The sequence below is a fragment of the Sceloporus occidentalis genome, unplaced genomic scaffold (assembly GCF_023333645.1).
Source record: "Sceloporus occidentalis isolate IW3139 unplaced genomic scaffold, rSceOcc1.0.p SCAF_3, whole genome shotgun sequence".
NCBI classification, from domain to species: Eukaryota; Metazoa; Chordata; class Lepidosauria; order Squamata; family Phrynosomatidae; genus Sceloporus; species Sceloporus occidentalis.
In genome coordinates, this window is record NW_028316983.1 from 7,022,484 (window position 1) to 7,039,433 (window position 16,950).

The 16,950-nt window shown below is 40.2% G+C and overlaps 1 protein-coding gene across 1 annotated transcript in view; it reads left to right on the forward strand.

Moving 5' to 3' along the window:
• The window catches only part of DNAJC5 (DnaJ heat shock protein family (Hsp40) member C5), a 77,718-nt gene that overhangs the window by 52,044 nt on the left and 8,724 nt on the right, over nt 1–16,950 (forward strand). The window contains exons 3-5 of the mRNA XM_089513562.1: nt 6,636–6,753; nt 11,743–11,956; nt 16,454–16,625. Of these exons, the coding sequence (XP_089369688.1) occupies nt 6,647–6,753; nt 11,743–11,956; nt 16,454–16,625 (493 nt within the window). The 5' untranslated portion in view covers nt 6,636–6,646. The remainder of the gene's footprint in view (nt 1–6,635; nt 6,754–11,742; nt 11,957–16,453; nt 16,626–16,950) is intronic.

The window sequence follows — 16,950 nt, forward strand, 5'->3', positions numbered from 1 at the left end:
TCTGGCTCCAGGATATCTTAAGGACTGTCTTCGTCTGAGTCAGCCAATGTGTTTTTAAATGCTTAAACTCTTTTGATAGAGTATTTGCATTCTGAAATTTGCTGAACTGGAAGACAATGCCTTTTTCAGTGCCTAGATTGTAGAGTGGAAAAATACGGTATTCTGGCATAGACCTGTCTGATCTCTTTCTGTCTCTTGTTGGCTCTTCCTGAAATTTCATTCTGGCTGCTTTACATTTTTCCTACGGTGTGTGTTACATTAATATTTTTAAATGCATTGTTCTTACATTTGTGTTCTGCATTTTTGACAGAAAGGCAGGAAAGAAGTATTTCAATAAATCAATTCTCTGGCTGAGACAGGAAGTGATTTGTAATTCTTTCGTTGCAACTAAAGGGAGCTTCAGCTCTTGCAGTCTTTTTAGTCAAGTAGTGTCTGGTTGTCATTGTGCTTTCCAGGATATCTTTCTGATGATTTTTGTCTTAGATGCAACTTTTAGAATTTAAATCTGAGCCTTTCTCATATATGAACATACTTAAACCTTAATCATAGCTATACAGGAAAAAATTTACACTTTCTGAATTAGCTCCAAGGTGTCTAACTGCTATTGCGTCTGGCTACCTCCTGCTTTAATTGCTTATGAATAGTAAAGGGATTGCTGTTTTTATGTGGAAGAAGATTATACCATCTCAATCATGCAATCCTGAGATTGTTGGTTCAGCTTCATTTTCTTATTCAATTGTCAATGTTTTATTTCTCTGCCTTTTTTTAACATTGAAAAACAAGCCTGTTCACAGGAGTTATGGAGCGAGATACTTTTTCAACTAAGCCTGTTTGTAGATTATAGTTTCTTAGACTATAAATCTCAGATTGTAGACTTGTGCAAATTCTGCAGAAGCAAATTCGGTTGTTTTGTACATAATCAGTTTTCCAAAGAAAAGCAGATATGATTGCCTTTAAAATTACTAGAATCATATAAGCATATACCATTATATCTTTGGCAAACAGTTAAAAAAATGCTTACAAAAACCTTATGTTTATCCCATCAGTCCCAGTTAAAGATCAGTACAGCTAGAAAAGGCTATGAGATGTTGGGTTTTGCATATTCAAATGATTTCTCCAAATACAGTCAGGTGAGGTAGGTTTAGCTAAAAAAAATGGTAGTCATGTTGGTACTACCAAAAAGTGTGGCATAAACTGTATTTATAGCATGTATTGAATTTTTAAACAGTGCTTCCAATGGTTCTGAGTCATTAACAGTGATAAAGCTCATAATCAGAAGATAAAGCATCAAACATATCTTTTTCATCATTATATCAGCCAAAAGTTGAGAGATTTTATGTATGTTAAGCTGTTTTCCCTGTACTTGGGACCTGTAACAAGGAACCAGATAGAAATTTCATGCATGGCAGAGGGTAGGACTGGATGACCCTTGTGATCTCTTCCAACTGATTCTACAGTACACAGCTACAGGTTGAATCTCCCTTATCCATAATGCTTGGGACCAGAAGTGTTTTCGATTTTGGATTGATTTGCCTTTTGAATACCTTTATTTGCATTCACATATATAATGAGATATATTGGAAATTATAAATCTAAACATAAATTAATTTATGTTTCATATATACCTTATACACATAGCCTGAAGACAAATTTATACAATATTTTTAAATAATGTTGTGCATAAAAAAAAAGTTGGTGTACATGTGAGCCATCAAAAAATCGAAAGTGTTTACTGTCTTTCAGGAGTGCTTTAGTTATATTTCTGCATGGCAGGAGGGCAGATTAGATTACCCTTTTAGTACCTTCCAACTCTGTGAGTCTACTGTGGATGGATAGGGTCATATGGGAAGAAGCAGCCCTTTAAATTATGATAATATAGCCAAGGAACTGATCTCTCTATTTCTCTTCCCTTTCATAGGGAATAACTGTGACTCCATTGTTTTGTTATATAACTGGGGAGCAATTTGTCAGTTATTCTATATGCTTTGGTTGGAGCCTAGGTAAGACTTTTGAAGGTATATAAAATATTTGAATGTGGGTACAGTTTAAAATGCATTTGAGACCTAAACCCCAACCTGGATTCTTTGAGATGTCTTTACCATGTCACTGTTTCTCACATTTACTAGTCCTTCTATGTACTCACCTAGTCCTTGAGGTCACCCTTTCCTCAAACAAGAATCTGTATACTGTAAAATGCTCTTCATAGGATTTACATTCTTTTGCTGTTCCCTCACATTTCTGTACAGCATGTATCTTGTCTTGACTGCTTAGAGCTAAACTGCTTTGGATTAAGCATTGTTACTAGCTTTTTAAAAAGAGCATAAAATAGGCTTGTGTTTCTTACTTGATTACTTTTGCGTAGAAACAATGCAAGATTTTGACATTTAACATCTTCATGGAAGTTTCTTTCCCAGCTTGTATTCTTTAGAGTTTAACATCTTCTAGAGACCTGAATTTGGCAAAGGCTGTACTAAACCATTGTTTAATATTACAGGAATAATCCATAGGATACATTTAGTCCATTTGTCCTTTTCTTCCAGCCTGGGTGCAAAGAGATAAGGTGCTTTTGTTGTAGATCATTTGTATTTGCTGTACCACCCAGACCACCACAAACTGTGCTTGACCTTAATTAAGATCAATTGAAACAAGCTAACTTCAAATGAACATTTTATTCAGAAGGCTTGCTTCAGCAAGGATGAATCCTTTGGAGGTATGCTGTTTAAATGATGCATGCATACTAAGAGTCATTTATGTTTCATATATTGCACCAAAGCTGCGCTCCAGTCCTTAGACTGGATCGTGGCTTCTGGACTCTTAGTACACATGCATCATTTAAACTGCATACCTCCAAAGTGACCTGAAGCAGCTTTATTTTGGCCTGTCTGTATGGGGCCTATGATTCAACTTGCCATACTTAATCTAAAACAGATGCAGTGAACTCTGATCTCCATAGCTGCACTGTCAGGGATTGTCCTCTTTTATTTTTTAATTCATTCATCAAATGACAGTTTTAGTCACCAAATGACGTATTTCCCCCATGTTTTGATTGCACTTACCAATGGAAAACCTGTGAGCATTCTGCTGCTGAGAGATTGACATAATTACCAACTCAAATAATCTGTTGCCAGAAGAGAAAACTAATCACAGATTGCAAAAAATGTGCTGTCGATGACCTTTGCACTGAAGAAGTTTGGGAAAATGGGTTATCTCAAGGCTCAGAGAGTTTCTTCTGATTTGTTGTGGTGTTGTTGTTGTTAACTGCCCTCAAGTCAACCTTGATTCATGGTGACCCTGTGAATGAGACATCTCCAAGACCTTCTGTCCTCAACTGCCCTGCTCAAGTCCTGCAGGCTGAGGCCCATGGCCTCTCTGATGGAATCCAACCATCTGGCCTTCCTCTCTTTCTAGTACCTTCTACCTTTCATAGCATTATCGTTTCCAATGATTCATGCGTTTTCATGATGTAGTCAAGGTGGTCCGGGCGTGATCAGTTCTACAACCTGTTTGCTTTTCTTCTTGGTCATCCACTGTATCTTCAGCACTTTTCTCCAGCACCAAATCTCAAGTGAATTGATTTTCTTTCTATTGGCGTTTTTCATTGTCCAGTTCTCACATTCATGCATAGTGACCAGGAATACGATGGCTTGGGCGACCCTCACTTTAGTGTTGAGAGTTATATCTTTACACTTTAGAATCTTGTCCCATTCTTTCTTAGCTGCCCTTCCCAATCCTAGTCTTCATCTTATTTCTTGACTGCAGTCACCGTTCCAATCAATATTTGATCCAAGATATGGGAACTGTTTGACTTGGTCAGTGCTTTCATTATGTAGGGAGAATTCTTGTAGATCTTCTACGGACATTATTTTTGTTTTCTTAATGTTCATTATTAAGCCTACTTTGGTATTTTCCTCATTTGCTATATCATGTTTTTAGTGTTTGATCATAGTATCTAGCTAGTATCTGGCAACATGGAGATCTGACCCACCAATATTAGATTATTATTTTTAATTCTCGGAGGGTAGGAAGTTGAACAATTAAGATAAGGAAAGTCAGTTTATCTATAAAGTGCTCCAGTGATTTTATAAACACTTATGTCTGGCTTTTCTTATCAAGTGTTTTTGTGCCATGGAGTACTTTTGTGATAGCTAAAATAACTGTGCTAGGAAATTTTTTGAACCTGAGGTAGTTAAAGAATATGCCCAGGAGTTCTCTCATTGCATTCAGATCCCTGAAATGATTCCTAGGCACCTGGGACAGTGAGAAATGTCATATTGCTTTTGCAAATTCTGAATTTGCTTTTCAGGCTACATTAACATATTAGACAGACTTTGTGTCTGCTGTAAATTTCTGGAGCCTTGAGCTAGGTGATAAATCTTTTCCTACTGACATTGTGACTAATATTTGAACTTTTTGCTGCTCTTTAACTAGGCAGATGCAGTATGCTTAAAAATCTGACATATATTTTAATTGTCATTATACAAGCTTCTGAAAGTGGTGCTTAAAATATATTATAGTTATTGACTTACCAGATGGCAGTGAGATTTCTTACATTGCTTTTGTTGCAACAGGAGCTTGATTGACACTAAAATTAAGATTTTTTTTGTTCTGTATATTTAGGTAGCTGCCCTGTAGTTTCTTCTTGAATTATCATATATACCTGTGTATAAGTCAACCTCATGTATAAGTCGAGGGCAGTTTTTGGGGCCAAAATCATGAATTTTGATAAGATCTGTGGATAAGTTGAGGCTCAAACACTGGGCATGTTACAAAAGATCTAATGGGGAAAATAGCACCACTTCCCTCCCTACATCTCCCTCTCTGGACCTCTCCCAAGGGTCACAGTCTCAGTATGGAAAATGGGTAAGCAAACCTCAGCACACATAAACACTCTCCCCCTCCCCTTTACCACCAGCATTTCCAAGACTCATGGCTTGGCAAAATGGAGTAGAAGTCTCTCTCTCTCTCTTCTCTTCTCTGTCAGGAAAAAGCAACATGGGATATATAGTCACAAGAAATATAATATGTATATGAATGTATTTGAAAGTAACATGACACAGCAAAAGCTATTGAAATGGCACATAGGTGTTGCATATAATGTAATTAGAAGTTCCTAAAAGCCAAGGACACATGTGGCAAGGACAAAGTGAAAAGGTGCAAATTGATATCACCTGAAAGTCATTGAGTGGACAGCAATGTATGATGCAATGTGAGGTAAAGATTGAGCCAAGTATGATATGTCAATCATAATGTATGTACACGCCCAGGAGGTGGCAACTGTATAATGAATGGAGAGACAAATGTCTATATAAGCAATAATGTATGGCAATATTTTTTGTGGGTATTGAGGAGTATAGTAGTGTGAGTTTTGTGAGTAGTGAATTGTTTTGTGCATAGTGTATATATTACAATAAAAGTAGATCTTTTATAGAAGACTACTGTGTTGATTGGTGTCTTGAGAGCTGCACAAGAACCAGCAGACTCCAGAGAAGATTGGAAAACATCTTCAGCCAATTCTCAGAGCTACTGGTCAAACTGGTTGTTCTTCCGCTGACCAGGGGGGTGAGAGTGAAAGCCAGGAGAAGAGCTGCAACTCCCATCATCCCTAACATTCTCCCCCAGGATTTCCAAGGCCCATAGCTTGCAAAATGGGGTAGAAACCTCTCTCTCTCTCTCTTTCTTCCAGTTCACCACCAGGATTTCCAAAAGCTCATGGCTTGCATGAGAAACCTCTCTGTCTCTCTCTTCCCTTTACCACCAGCATTTCCCAGGCTTATGGCTTTCAGAACCATGCCCAGGAGTACTCTCATTGTACAAGCCTGGGCATACTCTCTCTCTCTCTCTCTCTCTCTCTCTCTCTCTCTCTCTCTCCCCCTTGTCTCAGCAGCTGTTTGTTTGCTGATGAGAGTCTAACATCCTGCTGCTCTCATAGTCATTTCTCAAATAATGCAAAGAGTAATCAGGAAAGTTGCTTTGTTGGGACAATGGATGTGGAGTCTACATTTATTTGTATCTAGAACTAAGCTAGAGTACTGTTTGAATTCTTGGTGTATGTTCTTCCAACTTAACAGTTATATGATTCTGTGATTTTTCCCCCCAAACTGCTTGCATGCGATAGCTTTTTATTGCAACCAGTTGATGTTAGTTTTTTGTTACTTTTAAATGGATATTGGTGGCTGCAGAAACAGTTGGTGTGGGATTTAAACTAACCAAGAACTTTTTTAAAGTATGTTTATCTTTTTGAAGATGGTGCTTTTTAAAAGTGCTACACAAAATGTGAATGTGTGTGTGGGGTGTGTATGTGACGTTTAATATTAAAATAATACTATATTTCTATGCTCTTCCTTTGAGAAGCACCATTCATGGAGAATTCGCACTTGATCCTCTCAACAAGATCTTCTACATAAGCTCTCAAAAGTTATCAGTCTGCCCAAAATGTTAAGTAGCCAAGGAAAGTCAGAAGAAAATCAGGCTGGAAAATGATGGTGTTATCAGGTGGACTTAACAACTCAAGGGGGAATGTGAACCCTGATATCTCTATTCCAAATTCAACACTCTGTCCTCTTCACTATGTTGTTTTTACCTGGGTTGCAAACTGAATATATATTCTATATTAAAATTACTTTTCTTCCTCCCAGGTTAGTTCAAGATGGGCGACCAGAGGCAACGTTCATTGTCTACATCTGGGGAATCATTGTATCATGTTCTAGGACTGGACAAGAATGCCACCTCAGATGATATTAAAAAATCATACAGGTAAGTTCAAAGCTCACTCTGAATACAGAGTGCCTTCTTAGAAAAGATGGCTTGAGCCAGCCAGCTCCCCTTGTCAATATTCCATATGTTTCTGTTACCTTCCTGATATGCCTGGCCTTTTTGCTGATTGTTAGGTGTAAACATGATTAGAACTTTCTGTTCACCTGTTGATATACAAATTATGTTCTTTCCTCAGACAATTGAAAAAAATCCTTGAGAAATTATAATGGAAGGGGCTTGAGTAAGGTAGAGCAGTTATATGGGCAAGTATACTCAAGTATACTCAGATGTGTCCTAGACTAGAGTCACATTTTCTGTTTTCAGTCTTAATTAGAAAGCAAACTGTTTAAAAATATGCTGAACTCTAAATGATAAGCATTATTTTTAAGTTATGGCTTTAGTTTTAATTTACTGCTGAGGAGTGATTATGAGAAACATATTCCTAGTTAATATATAATATATGAAATACTCCAAGTCAGTAATATCTGCAAGTTTCAGATTTTTTAAAGTATAAATATAGAGGAGTATCAAGGAGCAGTCGGTCTGTCCATCAGAACCTCCTTATCTCTGGAAGATTTCTCACCGCTTCATTTTGACTTCAATTTTCCTTTGGGACAATTTAGAACATAGTATGTTTTGACAGGTTTAGAAATCTTCCTCCTCCTCCTTTTCCTCTTCGTTTTGGTTTGTTACCTCTCACAGTTATGGAGTAGTTTGAATGTTTTCTATGCTACATCTTATTATCCTTAAACTTTATTTGATTTTTGAAGGTGTAAACTGCATTTTTCTAAAGACATTGCAAGGAGTTTTTAAAGTTCATATTTACAGTAAATTAAAAGAAAAATACTATTAAATCCAGTGAGCAAGCGTATTTCTTTATGGAAAAGTTTTAATTGCTTATCATCATAGTGGTTTTGTTCAAAATAACAGTGTGATGTTTCTTCTAAAAGGAGTGGAAATAGTAAATTATCTACCAAATATTTTCCTCCTTCTATGTAATACTCCATTTGCTGTAAGATGGCTATTTTGAGATGAATTTTAGACAAATGGTACTAGATTTCTTTAGACATTTCCACAATTGGTTCTTGCCAATCATTCTTCCCAGTAATGAAATCTCTTCTGTTGTATGGAAGGTAATAGGTTAGAATCATGATCAAAAGATTTTTGTCAGTCCTCCTTAAAATATTCTTTTATGACATTTAAAATGTCACAGCCATTTTACTGAGTAGTGAAGGAAAGTCCTGTGACTCAGTGCGTGGTCTTGTCTTGGCAACAGATCTTCTCTTTAGAGATAGATTCAGCCTTTTTTCTACCCTGAACATTTTAAAAAAACATTTTCAACTTGTTTTTAACCATCATGTGCTAGGGGAACTGGATTTTCAGTATCCTATAATGAAACACACTGGTGCAGTGGCAGAGAGTTACAGAGAGTCACAGTAAATGCTGCAATGAATTTAATTTCACACTAGAGGTCAGTGGTAACCTGTGTGTTAAAATGAATGAGTGAGAAAGAAGGCTTCCCAATCATTTCTAATCTCAGGATTAAAAAAGACAAGGTCCAGGTAATAGCTTTCTTGTACAGGCCAGTCTCGGTTTACATTATCCTCATATGCAACGTTTCTCCAAAAATAAATAAAGTCTCATCCAGATGCAGTTGTGTGAGGCAGGAGAGGCAATAGAGTGAGGAGGGTGAAGTGAGTTGGGGGTTTGCTATAAGAAAAGTTGATTGGGCTGGGTTTCTATTACCTGCTTAGTTTGCAGGAGTAGGGAGGGGGAGAAAGAAACTGCTGTCTTGGCATTGCCAGAAAAAATGGTTTTCTTTTGCCTTCTTAAAACAGGATGTGTGAGGAGAAGGAAGAAACTCAGGCTGCATCCGCACTGCAGAAATAATCCAGATTGATACCACTTTAACTGCTGTGGCACCATGCTCTGAAATTCTGGGATTTGTAGTTTTGTGAAATATTTAGCCTTCTCTGCCAGAGTGCTCTGGTGTCACAACAAACTACAGTTCCCAGTATTCCATAGCATTGAGCCAGGATATTTAAATCAGTGTCAAACTGGATTATTTCTGCAGTGAAATGTTGGGATGTTAATATGACTGGAGGGGGAAGAGTTACATCTGCCTGCTTAGATGGGGGAGTCCTAATGGTGAAAAGGCAAGTGGGTTGACAGGAATAATGCCAAAAGAAGGAACTCTGCTAGGCACACTGCAGTAAAAATGACACCGAACCTTATGACATTTTAAAACTTAAAAACTGAGGACTGAATGGAAAGAGAGAAATCAGTGGGAGTTCTGTGGATTTTGTTTTTACTGCAACTGGTTACTGTACAGATGTTGTGCTGCCTCTCCTCCTATTGTGCCTTCTACACTTTGTGTTGAAGACACAACAGGAGATGTGCGGCCTCTCCTCTCCTGATATGCTTTCTCTACCTGGGAAGCCACCTGTGGAAGGCAGAGCAGAAGAACACAGTTCTTACCAGTTGCTCTGAAGAGGAAGTTATCTGATGGCAAAGCAGCAGGGACGTAGCCAAGGGGGGGTCCTTGGGGTCCGGACCCCCCCTTCCATTAGAAAAATGAATGGTGTGTGCTGCTGCACCGCCACACCCAAGCCCCACGCTCTCTCTCTCCAGGGACATAGCCAGGATTTTGGGAAGGGGAGGTGGCACTTAGTCTGGACCCCCTCTTCCCAAAATCCTGGCTACGTCCCTGAAAGCAGCTCATCCCAACCAAGCCCCCTTGTAGAATCATCAGTTACTGTCTCTTCTGCTCCCTTTGGAGAGCAATTGCACATTAGTGTAACCTGGAAAAGTTGAGCTATGGTGTTTGATCTATTAAACCTCTTTAAAATTAGTGGTGGATTGGGTAAAATTGCTATCTTTGTGGTTACTTCAACTCCATATCAGTGCATCCTCCTAGTCTCCAGTGATTTCCTATGGAACTGGCTTCCCCTATTTATGTCAGTCTCTGTTTACATCGGAAGTACCTGTACTCCTGTAATTTCTCAGAATTGAAATAAATGAATCAGAACTGAAATTTTTTTTAAAGATCAGTGAAGATGAGATCTGTGACCAATTAGAATTCAAAGGGCCATCCCGGTATTATGTTTTATTTTCAGATTGTTCCACTGAAGATTTTTGAGGGAGAAATGCACACAGATCATAAGTTGTGTGGGAGTGAAAGAACATGCAGATTTTAAGGGGAGATCAGGTTGGATTCTTGTCCACTGTACCCAGATTTTTCGTGAAAAAGCTTGTTGTTTTTGTTTTTGTCCTTTACAAATCATCCTTTTGTGAACAAAAACATTAAGTGGACATTTGGTTGTTGATAATAGGGATAGGCAGCCTTTTTTGACACTTGTTTTCTCTGACATCACTTCCAGTTATTGCCTTCATATTTTATAATGTTCTTTGGCATATTCTGTGGCTCGTTGTCAAAAAGAAACAGCTGTTCATTATCACCAAGAAATTCTTATGATGGTCATTGGAGTATCTTGCTTTAAGAGATAAGAGAAATTCTTTGATTCTTTAATTACTATTAGCCAAGATGGTCAAAATGAAACTTTCATGTTTAAAGGCTATATGTTCCCAGAAACACGTGGCTTGCAAATGTGAAAACAGAGTAGTATTTGACTAAGTGGACTCTTGGTTACATCCAGCAGAGGTGCTCTGTTTTTCTTAAGATAATGTGTTGATAGGCTGTTGTATTCTATAGATCCTAGAATAATAGATCCTGCTAGTTCTCAGTATTTGGGCTTACTGTTTCAGGTGCAAATTCAGTGAGTTTAGCAAGGAAGGAGTAGGAACTCTTTTGAATCTTCCCATTTTGGCAAGGCAATTACATTTGATGTATAAAGTTGGTTGTATCTTCCTTAGAAAACATGGTGGGGGTTTTTAGCCCTTGGAATTTTGAAATAAACTCAAGTGGCATTTTATTTTCATGATTATTAGATGTGACTAAGTATTACTGATCCTCACATGTACCATCTGGTTGCAAACTGTGCAACACTGCTGTATACAGTCATTTGCACTTTTTATCGGGTCATCTAATATAATTATCAAATCATCTGCAAATGCTAAGGTGTTGTAAGAGTAATTTTTCTTTTTCAAGCCAATTATTTGTTTATTTTGCCTTATCTTATTCAATAATCTTTCCATCACTAGAATGAATAGTAAAAGTGAAAGAGGGCATCCTTGCCTTGTCCCTCTGTTTATCTGATTATTTTTGCCGATTGGTTCTTATAAATTTGCTTTATCCAATTGGTATAATTTGTTCCTAATTTTAATTTGTCTAATATTTTATATAAACATTGCCAAGTACTTTACAACGTGTTAGCCAATTGCCTCCAACAAGTTGGGTAGTCATTTTACCTACCTACGAAAGGATGAAAGGCTGAGTCAACCTGTAGCCCTGCAGGATCGAACTCACAACATTGTGGCTGCAGTACTGGCATTTAACCACTGTGAGCCAGCAGGGCTCTGGGGTAACACAATTTGGTGAAGGCTGGATTAGAAAGTTGTTGCTTATACTTGGATGATACATTCCTTAACTTGCAGTGTAGTGAGGGTGTTCAGATCTTTGTTGTTGTTAACTCCTGTCAAGTCGATTTTGATTTATGGCAACCCTATGATTGATGGACCTCCATGTCACCTATTATCAACAGCCACAGACTCAGGGCAGTGGGTTCCTTCATTGAGTCTGGAATGTACTCTTCCTCTTTTCACATCTTACTAGAAGGAATTGCTTTTCACTGGTAGGCTATACTGAAATCATTGTACCTGTTTATTGTCAAATGCAGTACCTTGTTTTGGCCAAACATCTTGCTGGAAAATATTTCTCATGTGACTCCTGAGACAGATTTTTGTCCATAGGAAGTGTACTTTGCTTGGATATTATGACTGAGAGTGGGCAAGTGTCTCCCAAATATTAGCTAGCTCTTTTTTGGTTTTTAGCCTGCTCTTCATTCTTCGTATGTTTTCTTCCCTCCAAAGGAAACTTGCATTAAAATATCACCCTGATAAGAATCCAGATAATCCAGAAGCTGCAGATAAATTTAAAGAGATCAACAATGCACATGCGATATTGACTGATGCTACCAAACGAAATATCTATGATAAGTATGGTTCCTTGGGTCTCTATGTAGCAGAGCAGTTTGGAGAGGAGAACGTGAATACATACTTTGTGCTGTCCAGCTGGTGGGCAAAGGTGAGTGATGGGTAAATTCTATTGTGGACATGCTCTTGGTTTAGAATAAATTACTTCAAGCTAGTACCCTCCAATTCAGCTCCCAGTATTATGTGTAGTAGTGCATGACGGAGGGATATTGTCCAAATCATTGAGAGTACATCATTTTATAGGTGGGTGGTTTTGAGCAATAGTAAAATAACTGAAAGGCACCAGATCCCATCTGATTTTGGAAGCTAAGCAGTGTTAGCTCTGATTAGTATTTGGATGGGAGAGTGCCAATGAATACCCAGATGCTGTAAGTTTTATTTCAGAGGAAGGAACTGGCAAAATCTCCTCTGAGTATTCACTGCCTAAGAAAACTCTATAAAATTCAGGAAGTTGCCATAGGTCTACAAGTGTCTTAAAGGTGCATGTGCGCACACACAGTCATGCACACACACACAAATGTTGAGCTGCCTAAATACATAAAAGGCACCAGACTCTGTTTGATCTTGGAAGCTAAGCAGGGTTAGTACTTGGATGGGAGACTGCCAAAGAATACCAGGTGTTGTAGGCTATATTTGAGAGGAAGGAACTGGCAAAACCACCTCTTGAGTGTTCCTTGTCTAAGAAAACCTTATGAAAAATTAATGTTGTCACCATAAGTTGATAGGCAACTTGAAGACACATGTACACAGGTCAGTTATTATTACAGGCAACTTCAGAATAATTCTCTTTACCTCTGAATCTCCTTTCTTCTTTGTTTCAGGGGAAATTGTTTGTAGGTTGCACAACTGAAAAATGCTATATATGTATTATACCTGTAACCTCATTAAATACATCTTGATTAATTAGTAACACAAATTAGTCCACTTATTGTTCAGATTTGCACATGGATAGAAAACATGTTTGATGATGCACACATGTTGTAGTACGCATAATTCTCAGTATAGATATTGCCTCCTATATGAGAGAAAAATTGAAGTCTCCTTTTAAATATGATGATTGCTAGCTGTTTGTGTTAAAGTTTGTTCAGAGGAGGTTTGCCATTGCATTCCCCTGAAGCTGAGAATATGTGACTTGTCAAAGGTCATCCAGTGGGTTTCATGACTGAGCTGGGAATTCAACTTAGGTTTCCAAAGTTATACCCCATGTACATACAAGTGTACATGTATATATGAGAGTTGAGAAAGTAGAGGAAACAGTAGAATCATCTACTGAAGCTGAATAGTAGGAGACTAAGGCCTAAATTCACACAGCATATAATTGAACATTGGAATTCATGGCCGTGAATTGTCATGATGGCTGCCAACTTGTATGGTTTTAAAAGGAGTCTGGATAAATTACCAGCTTGATAGATGAAGGGAATGCTGTGGATATAGTATATCTTGATTTCAGTAAGGCCTTTGACAAGGTTCCCCATGACATTCTTGCAAAGAAACTTGTAAAATGTGGGCTAGACAAGGTAACTGTTACAGTCGGCCCTCCTTATATGCAGATTTGCCATGCGCGGATTTGAGCATACGCGCATGGCAAATTTGGAAGTTGTCCCCAATGGCGGCGCGCGTGCATGCGTGTCGCCATTGGAGACAACTTCCCTCCCTCCCCTCTCCTCCCCCCAACTCTTTCCTTCCCTCCCTCCCTCCCTTCCTTCCTCCCTCCCTCCAGGAGCAGCACCCGGCCTTTCCCCTGGATGTAGCAGCGGAGAGGAGGCCTCTGGCGCTGGAGGACCAGCGGCAGAGGCCTCCTCTCCGCAGCCATCGCTGCCAGGGGAAGGCCGAGTGCTGCTCCTGGAGGCCTCCAGGAGCAGCACCCGGCCTTTCCCCCGGCAATGGCGGAGAGGAGGAGGAGGAGGAGGATGAGCGCCTGGGGCCTCTTCGGCCTCCTCTCTGCTGCCGGCGCCAGCACCTCGATGCAGGGGCCGAGTGGCGGACTGGAGGCCAAGAGGCCTCCAGCCTGCCACCTGGCCCTTGCACAGAGGTGCTGGCAGCGGCAGCGGAGAGGAGGCCGAAGAGGCCTCTGGCACTGGTCCTCCGCTGCCGCCGCCGCAGAAAGGCCGGGTGGCAGGCTGGAGGTTTCTTTGCCTCCAAAACCCCCACCCGGCCTTCCCCCTGCTACGGCCGAGGCGGCGGTAGTGGCAGCAGTGACATGGCACCGAGGAGGAAAAGGTAAGTAAGGAGGGAGGGACGAAGGGAGGGAAGGAAAGAGTTGGGGGGAGGAGAGGGGAGGGAGGGAAGTTGTCCCCAATCGCGCGCCGCCATTGGGGACAACGGGACTTGAGCATACACGGATTTTGGTATACGCGGGGGGGGGGGTCCATAACGGATCCCCTGCGTATACCAAGGACCGACTGTACATGGATTTGTAACTGGTTGACCGGACAAACCCAAAGGGTGCTCAACAATGGCTACTTTTCATCCTGGAGAGAAGTGACCAGTGGGATCCCACAGGGGTCTGTCCTGGGCCCAGTGCTATTCAACATCTTCATCAATACTTGAATGACAGAATTGGGGGCATACTCATGAAATTTGCAGATGACACCAAATTAGGAGGAGTAGCTAATACTCCAGAGGACAGGATCAAAATTCAAAACGACCTGAATAGACTAGAAAGCTGGGCCAAAGCTAACAAAATGAACTTCAACACAGAGAAATGTAAAGTATTGCACTTAGGGCAGAAAAATGAAATGCACAGATATAAGATGGGGAACACCTGGCTAAATGAAACGATATGTGAAAGGAATCTGGGAGTCCAAGTAGGCCACAAATTGAACATGAGTCAACAGTGCGATGCGGCAGCTAAAAAGGCCAATGCAATTTTAGGTTACATCAATAAAAGTATAGTGTGTAGATCAAGGGAAGTAATAGTGCCACTATATTCTGCTCTGGTCATGCCCAATCTGGAATACTATGTCCAGTTCTGGGCACCACAATTCAAAAAGGATGTTGAGAAACTGGAGCATGTCCAAAGGAGGGTGACTAAAATGGTGAAGGGCCTGGAAACTATGCCCTATGAGGAATGACTTAGGGAGCTGGATATGTTTAGCCCGGAGAAGAGCAAGTTAAGAGGTGATATGGTAGCTTTGTTTAAATATTTGTAGGTATGTCATATTGAGGAGGGAGCAAGCTTGTTTTCTGCTGCTCCAGAGAACAGGACACGGAACAATGGATGCAAACTGTAGGAAAAGAGATTCCATCTCAACATTAGGAGGAACTTCCTGACAGTAAGGGCTGTTCCACAGTGGAATGCACTCCCTCAGAGAGTGGTGGAGTCTCCCTCCTTGGACGTCTTTAAACAGAGGCTGGATGTTGGGGATGCTTTGACTGAGAGTTCCTGCATGGCAGGGGGTTGGACTGGATGGCTCTTGCGGTCTCTTCCAACTCTATGATTCTACGATTCTATGAAATTCATAAAAGTTAAGGCCATCAGTGGCTACTAGTCAGAATAGCTGTGTTTAACTTCCAGTATCAGAGACTGTATGCTATTGCTACTTCACTTATGCCTCTGTGTATCACTTCCTCAGAAATGCAGAGAAGCAAGATGCCTGCTAATGGACAATGGATTAGCCACAGTGTTACCAGAAAGTTAGGTTAGATAGGCATTTGTTCTGATCTAGCATAGCTATTATGGTCTTAGCCCTTAATACCCTGACCGTTCAGGATGCCTATCTTCATAGGGGAGCTTACAAAGTGATGTGAGAGTGCTAGAGCACAAGACTCAGCCTTTACCAAATCCCATGACATGTTTGCTTGTAGTTCTTTTATGCTTTATGTGAGGGGACAAAAGTCACCTCTTGATGCTATCATGATCACAAAAATGAATTGGGAAACATAGCTGGGAAACAGTAAAAACATATCAAGGGTTGCGTGAAATGGTTGCTTTGTTTGGGAAAGTTATTTGTGTATTCTCTCACCTCTGGGAATTGCTATCAGGTGGAGGCAGCAGCTCTTACGTCAAGAATATCTGCAGCCCTATGCGTCTGTTAAGCAGCCTTTGGTTTTTGAACTATGCCAAGATTATTCCTATCATCTTGCTGTTCTTCCACATTGCAAGCATGAGTCACAACCTGTTCATTTCTCTCAGAATCACCATCTTGGCTTGTGAATGATGTTGAGATGGTGCCAGGTCAAATGCTGCACAGCATTGATTTGGAAAAGGTTCTTGGAGAGTTGTATGGAACCTCAAGATGACAGCTTGAGGTGGCCAGCTGACTGCATGGTCCCCATCTTGTTTTAAATTCTCTGTCCAGGATGTGGACATGTTGCTTACACTTAAGACACTGCTTTGAGCTATTGTATACCATGTGCTGTAAGCTATATTTCCAGGGAAGGAACTGTGAAAACCACCTCTGAGGATTCCTTACCTAAGAAAACCCTGTGAAATTTATGGGGTCGCCATAAGTCGACAGGCGACTTAAAGGCAGGTATATGCATCCCAGGTGGCCCAGTATTAGATCTAAATTAAGATGACATTCCACCCCAGTAGCAGAGCTGGCTTTTTATGCTGACTGTATCTATTTTCTCTTTTCCTCTATAGGCACTGTTTGTGTTCTGTGGGCTCATCACAGGCTGCTACTGCTGTTGCTGTCTCTGCTGTTGCTGTAACTGTTGCTGTGGAAAGTGTAAACCGAAACCCCCTGAAGGTGAAGAGCAAGAATACTATGTCTCCCCTGAAGACTTGGAGGCACAGCTACAGTCAGATGAGAGGGGTAAGTCTTGGGCTTTCCAGATCACTGATAGATGAAATGTTTAAAGATCACCAGCATGAGTACTAAATGGGAAATTAGTGGGTTTGTAAGGTTTAAACCACCACTTAGAGGGAGGCATGGGGAGGGGGAATAGCTGTTTTGAATGTATTTTTTTTAAAAAAAATGATTTAATTGAGATTGTAAATTCGTTACTGTATAAAGCAGAGATTTGGTCATGTCCAGGTTGGTGGAGTGCCAAATTGGGAACAAATCGCATACAAGTCCTGAATGGCTAAAGCGGGGTTTGGGCAGTTTGAAGGACTCTAGGGGCCAATCCCCCTGAGAA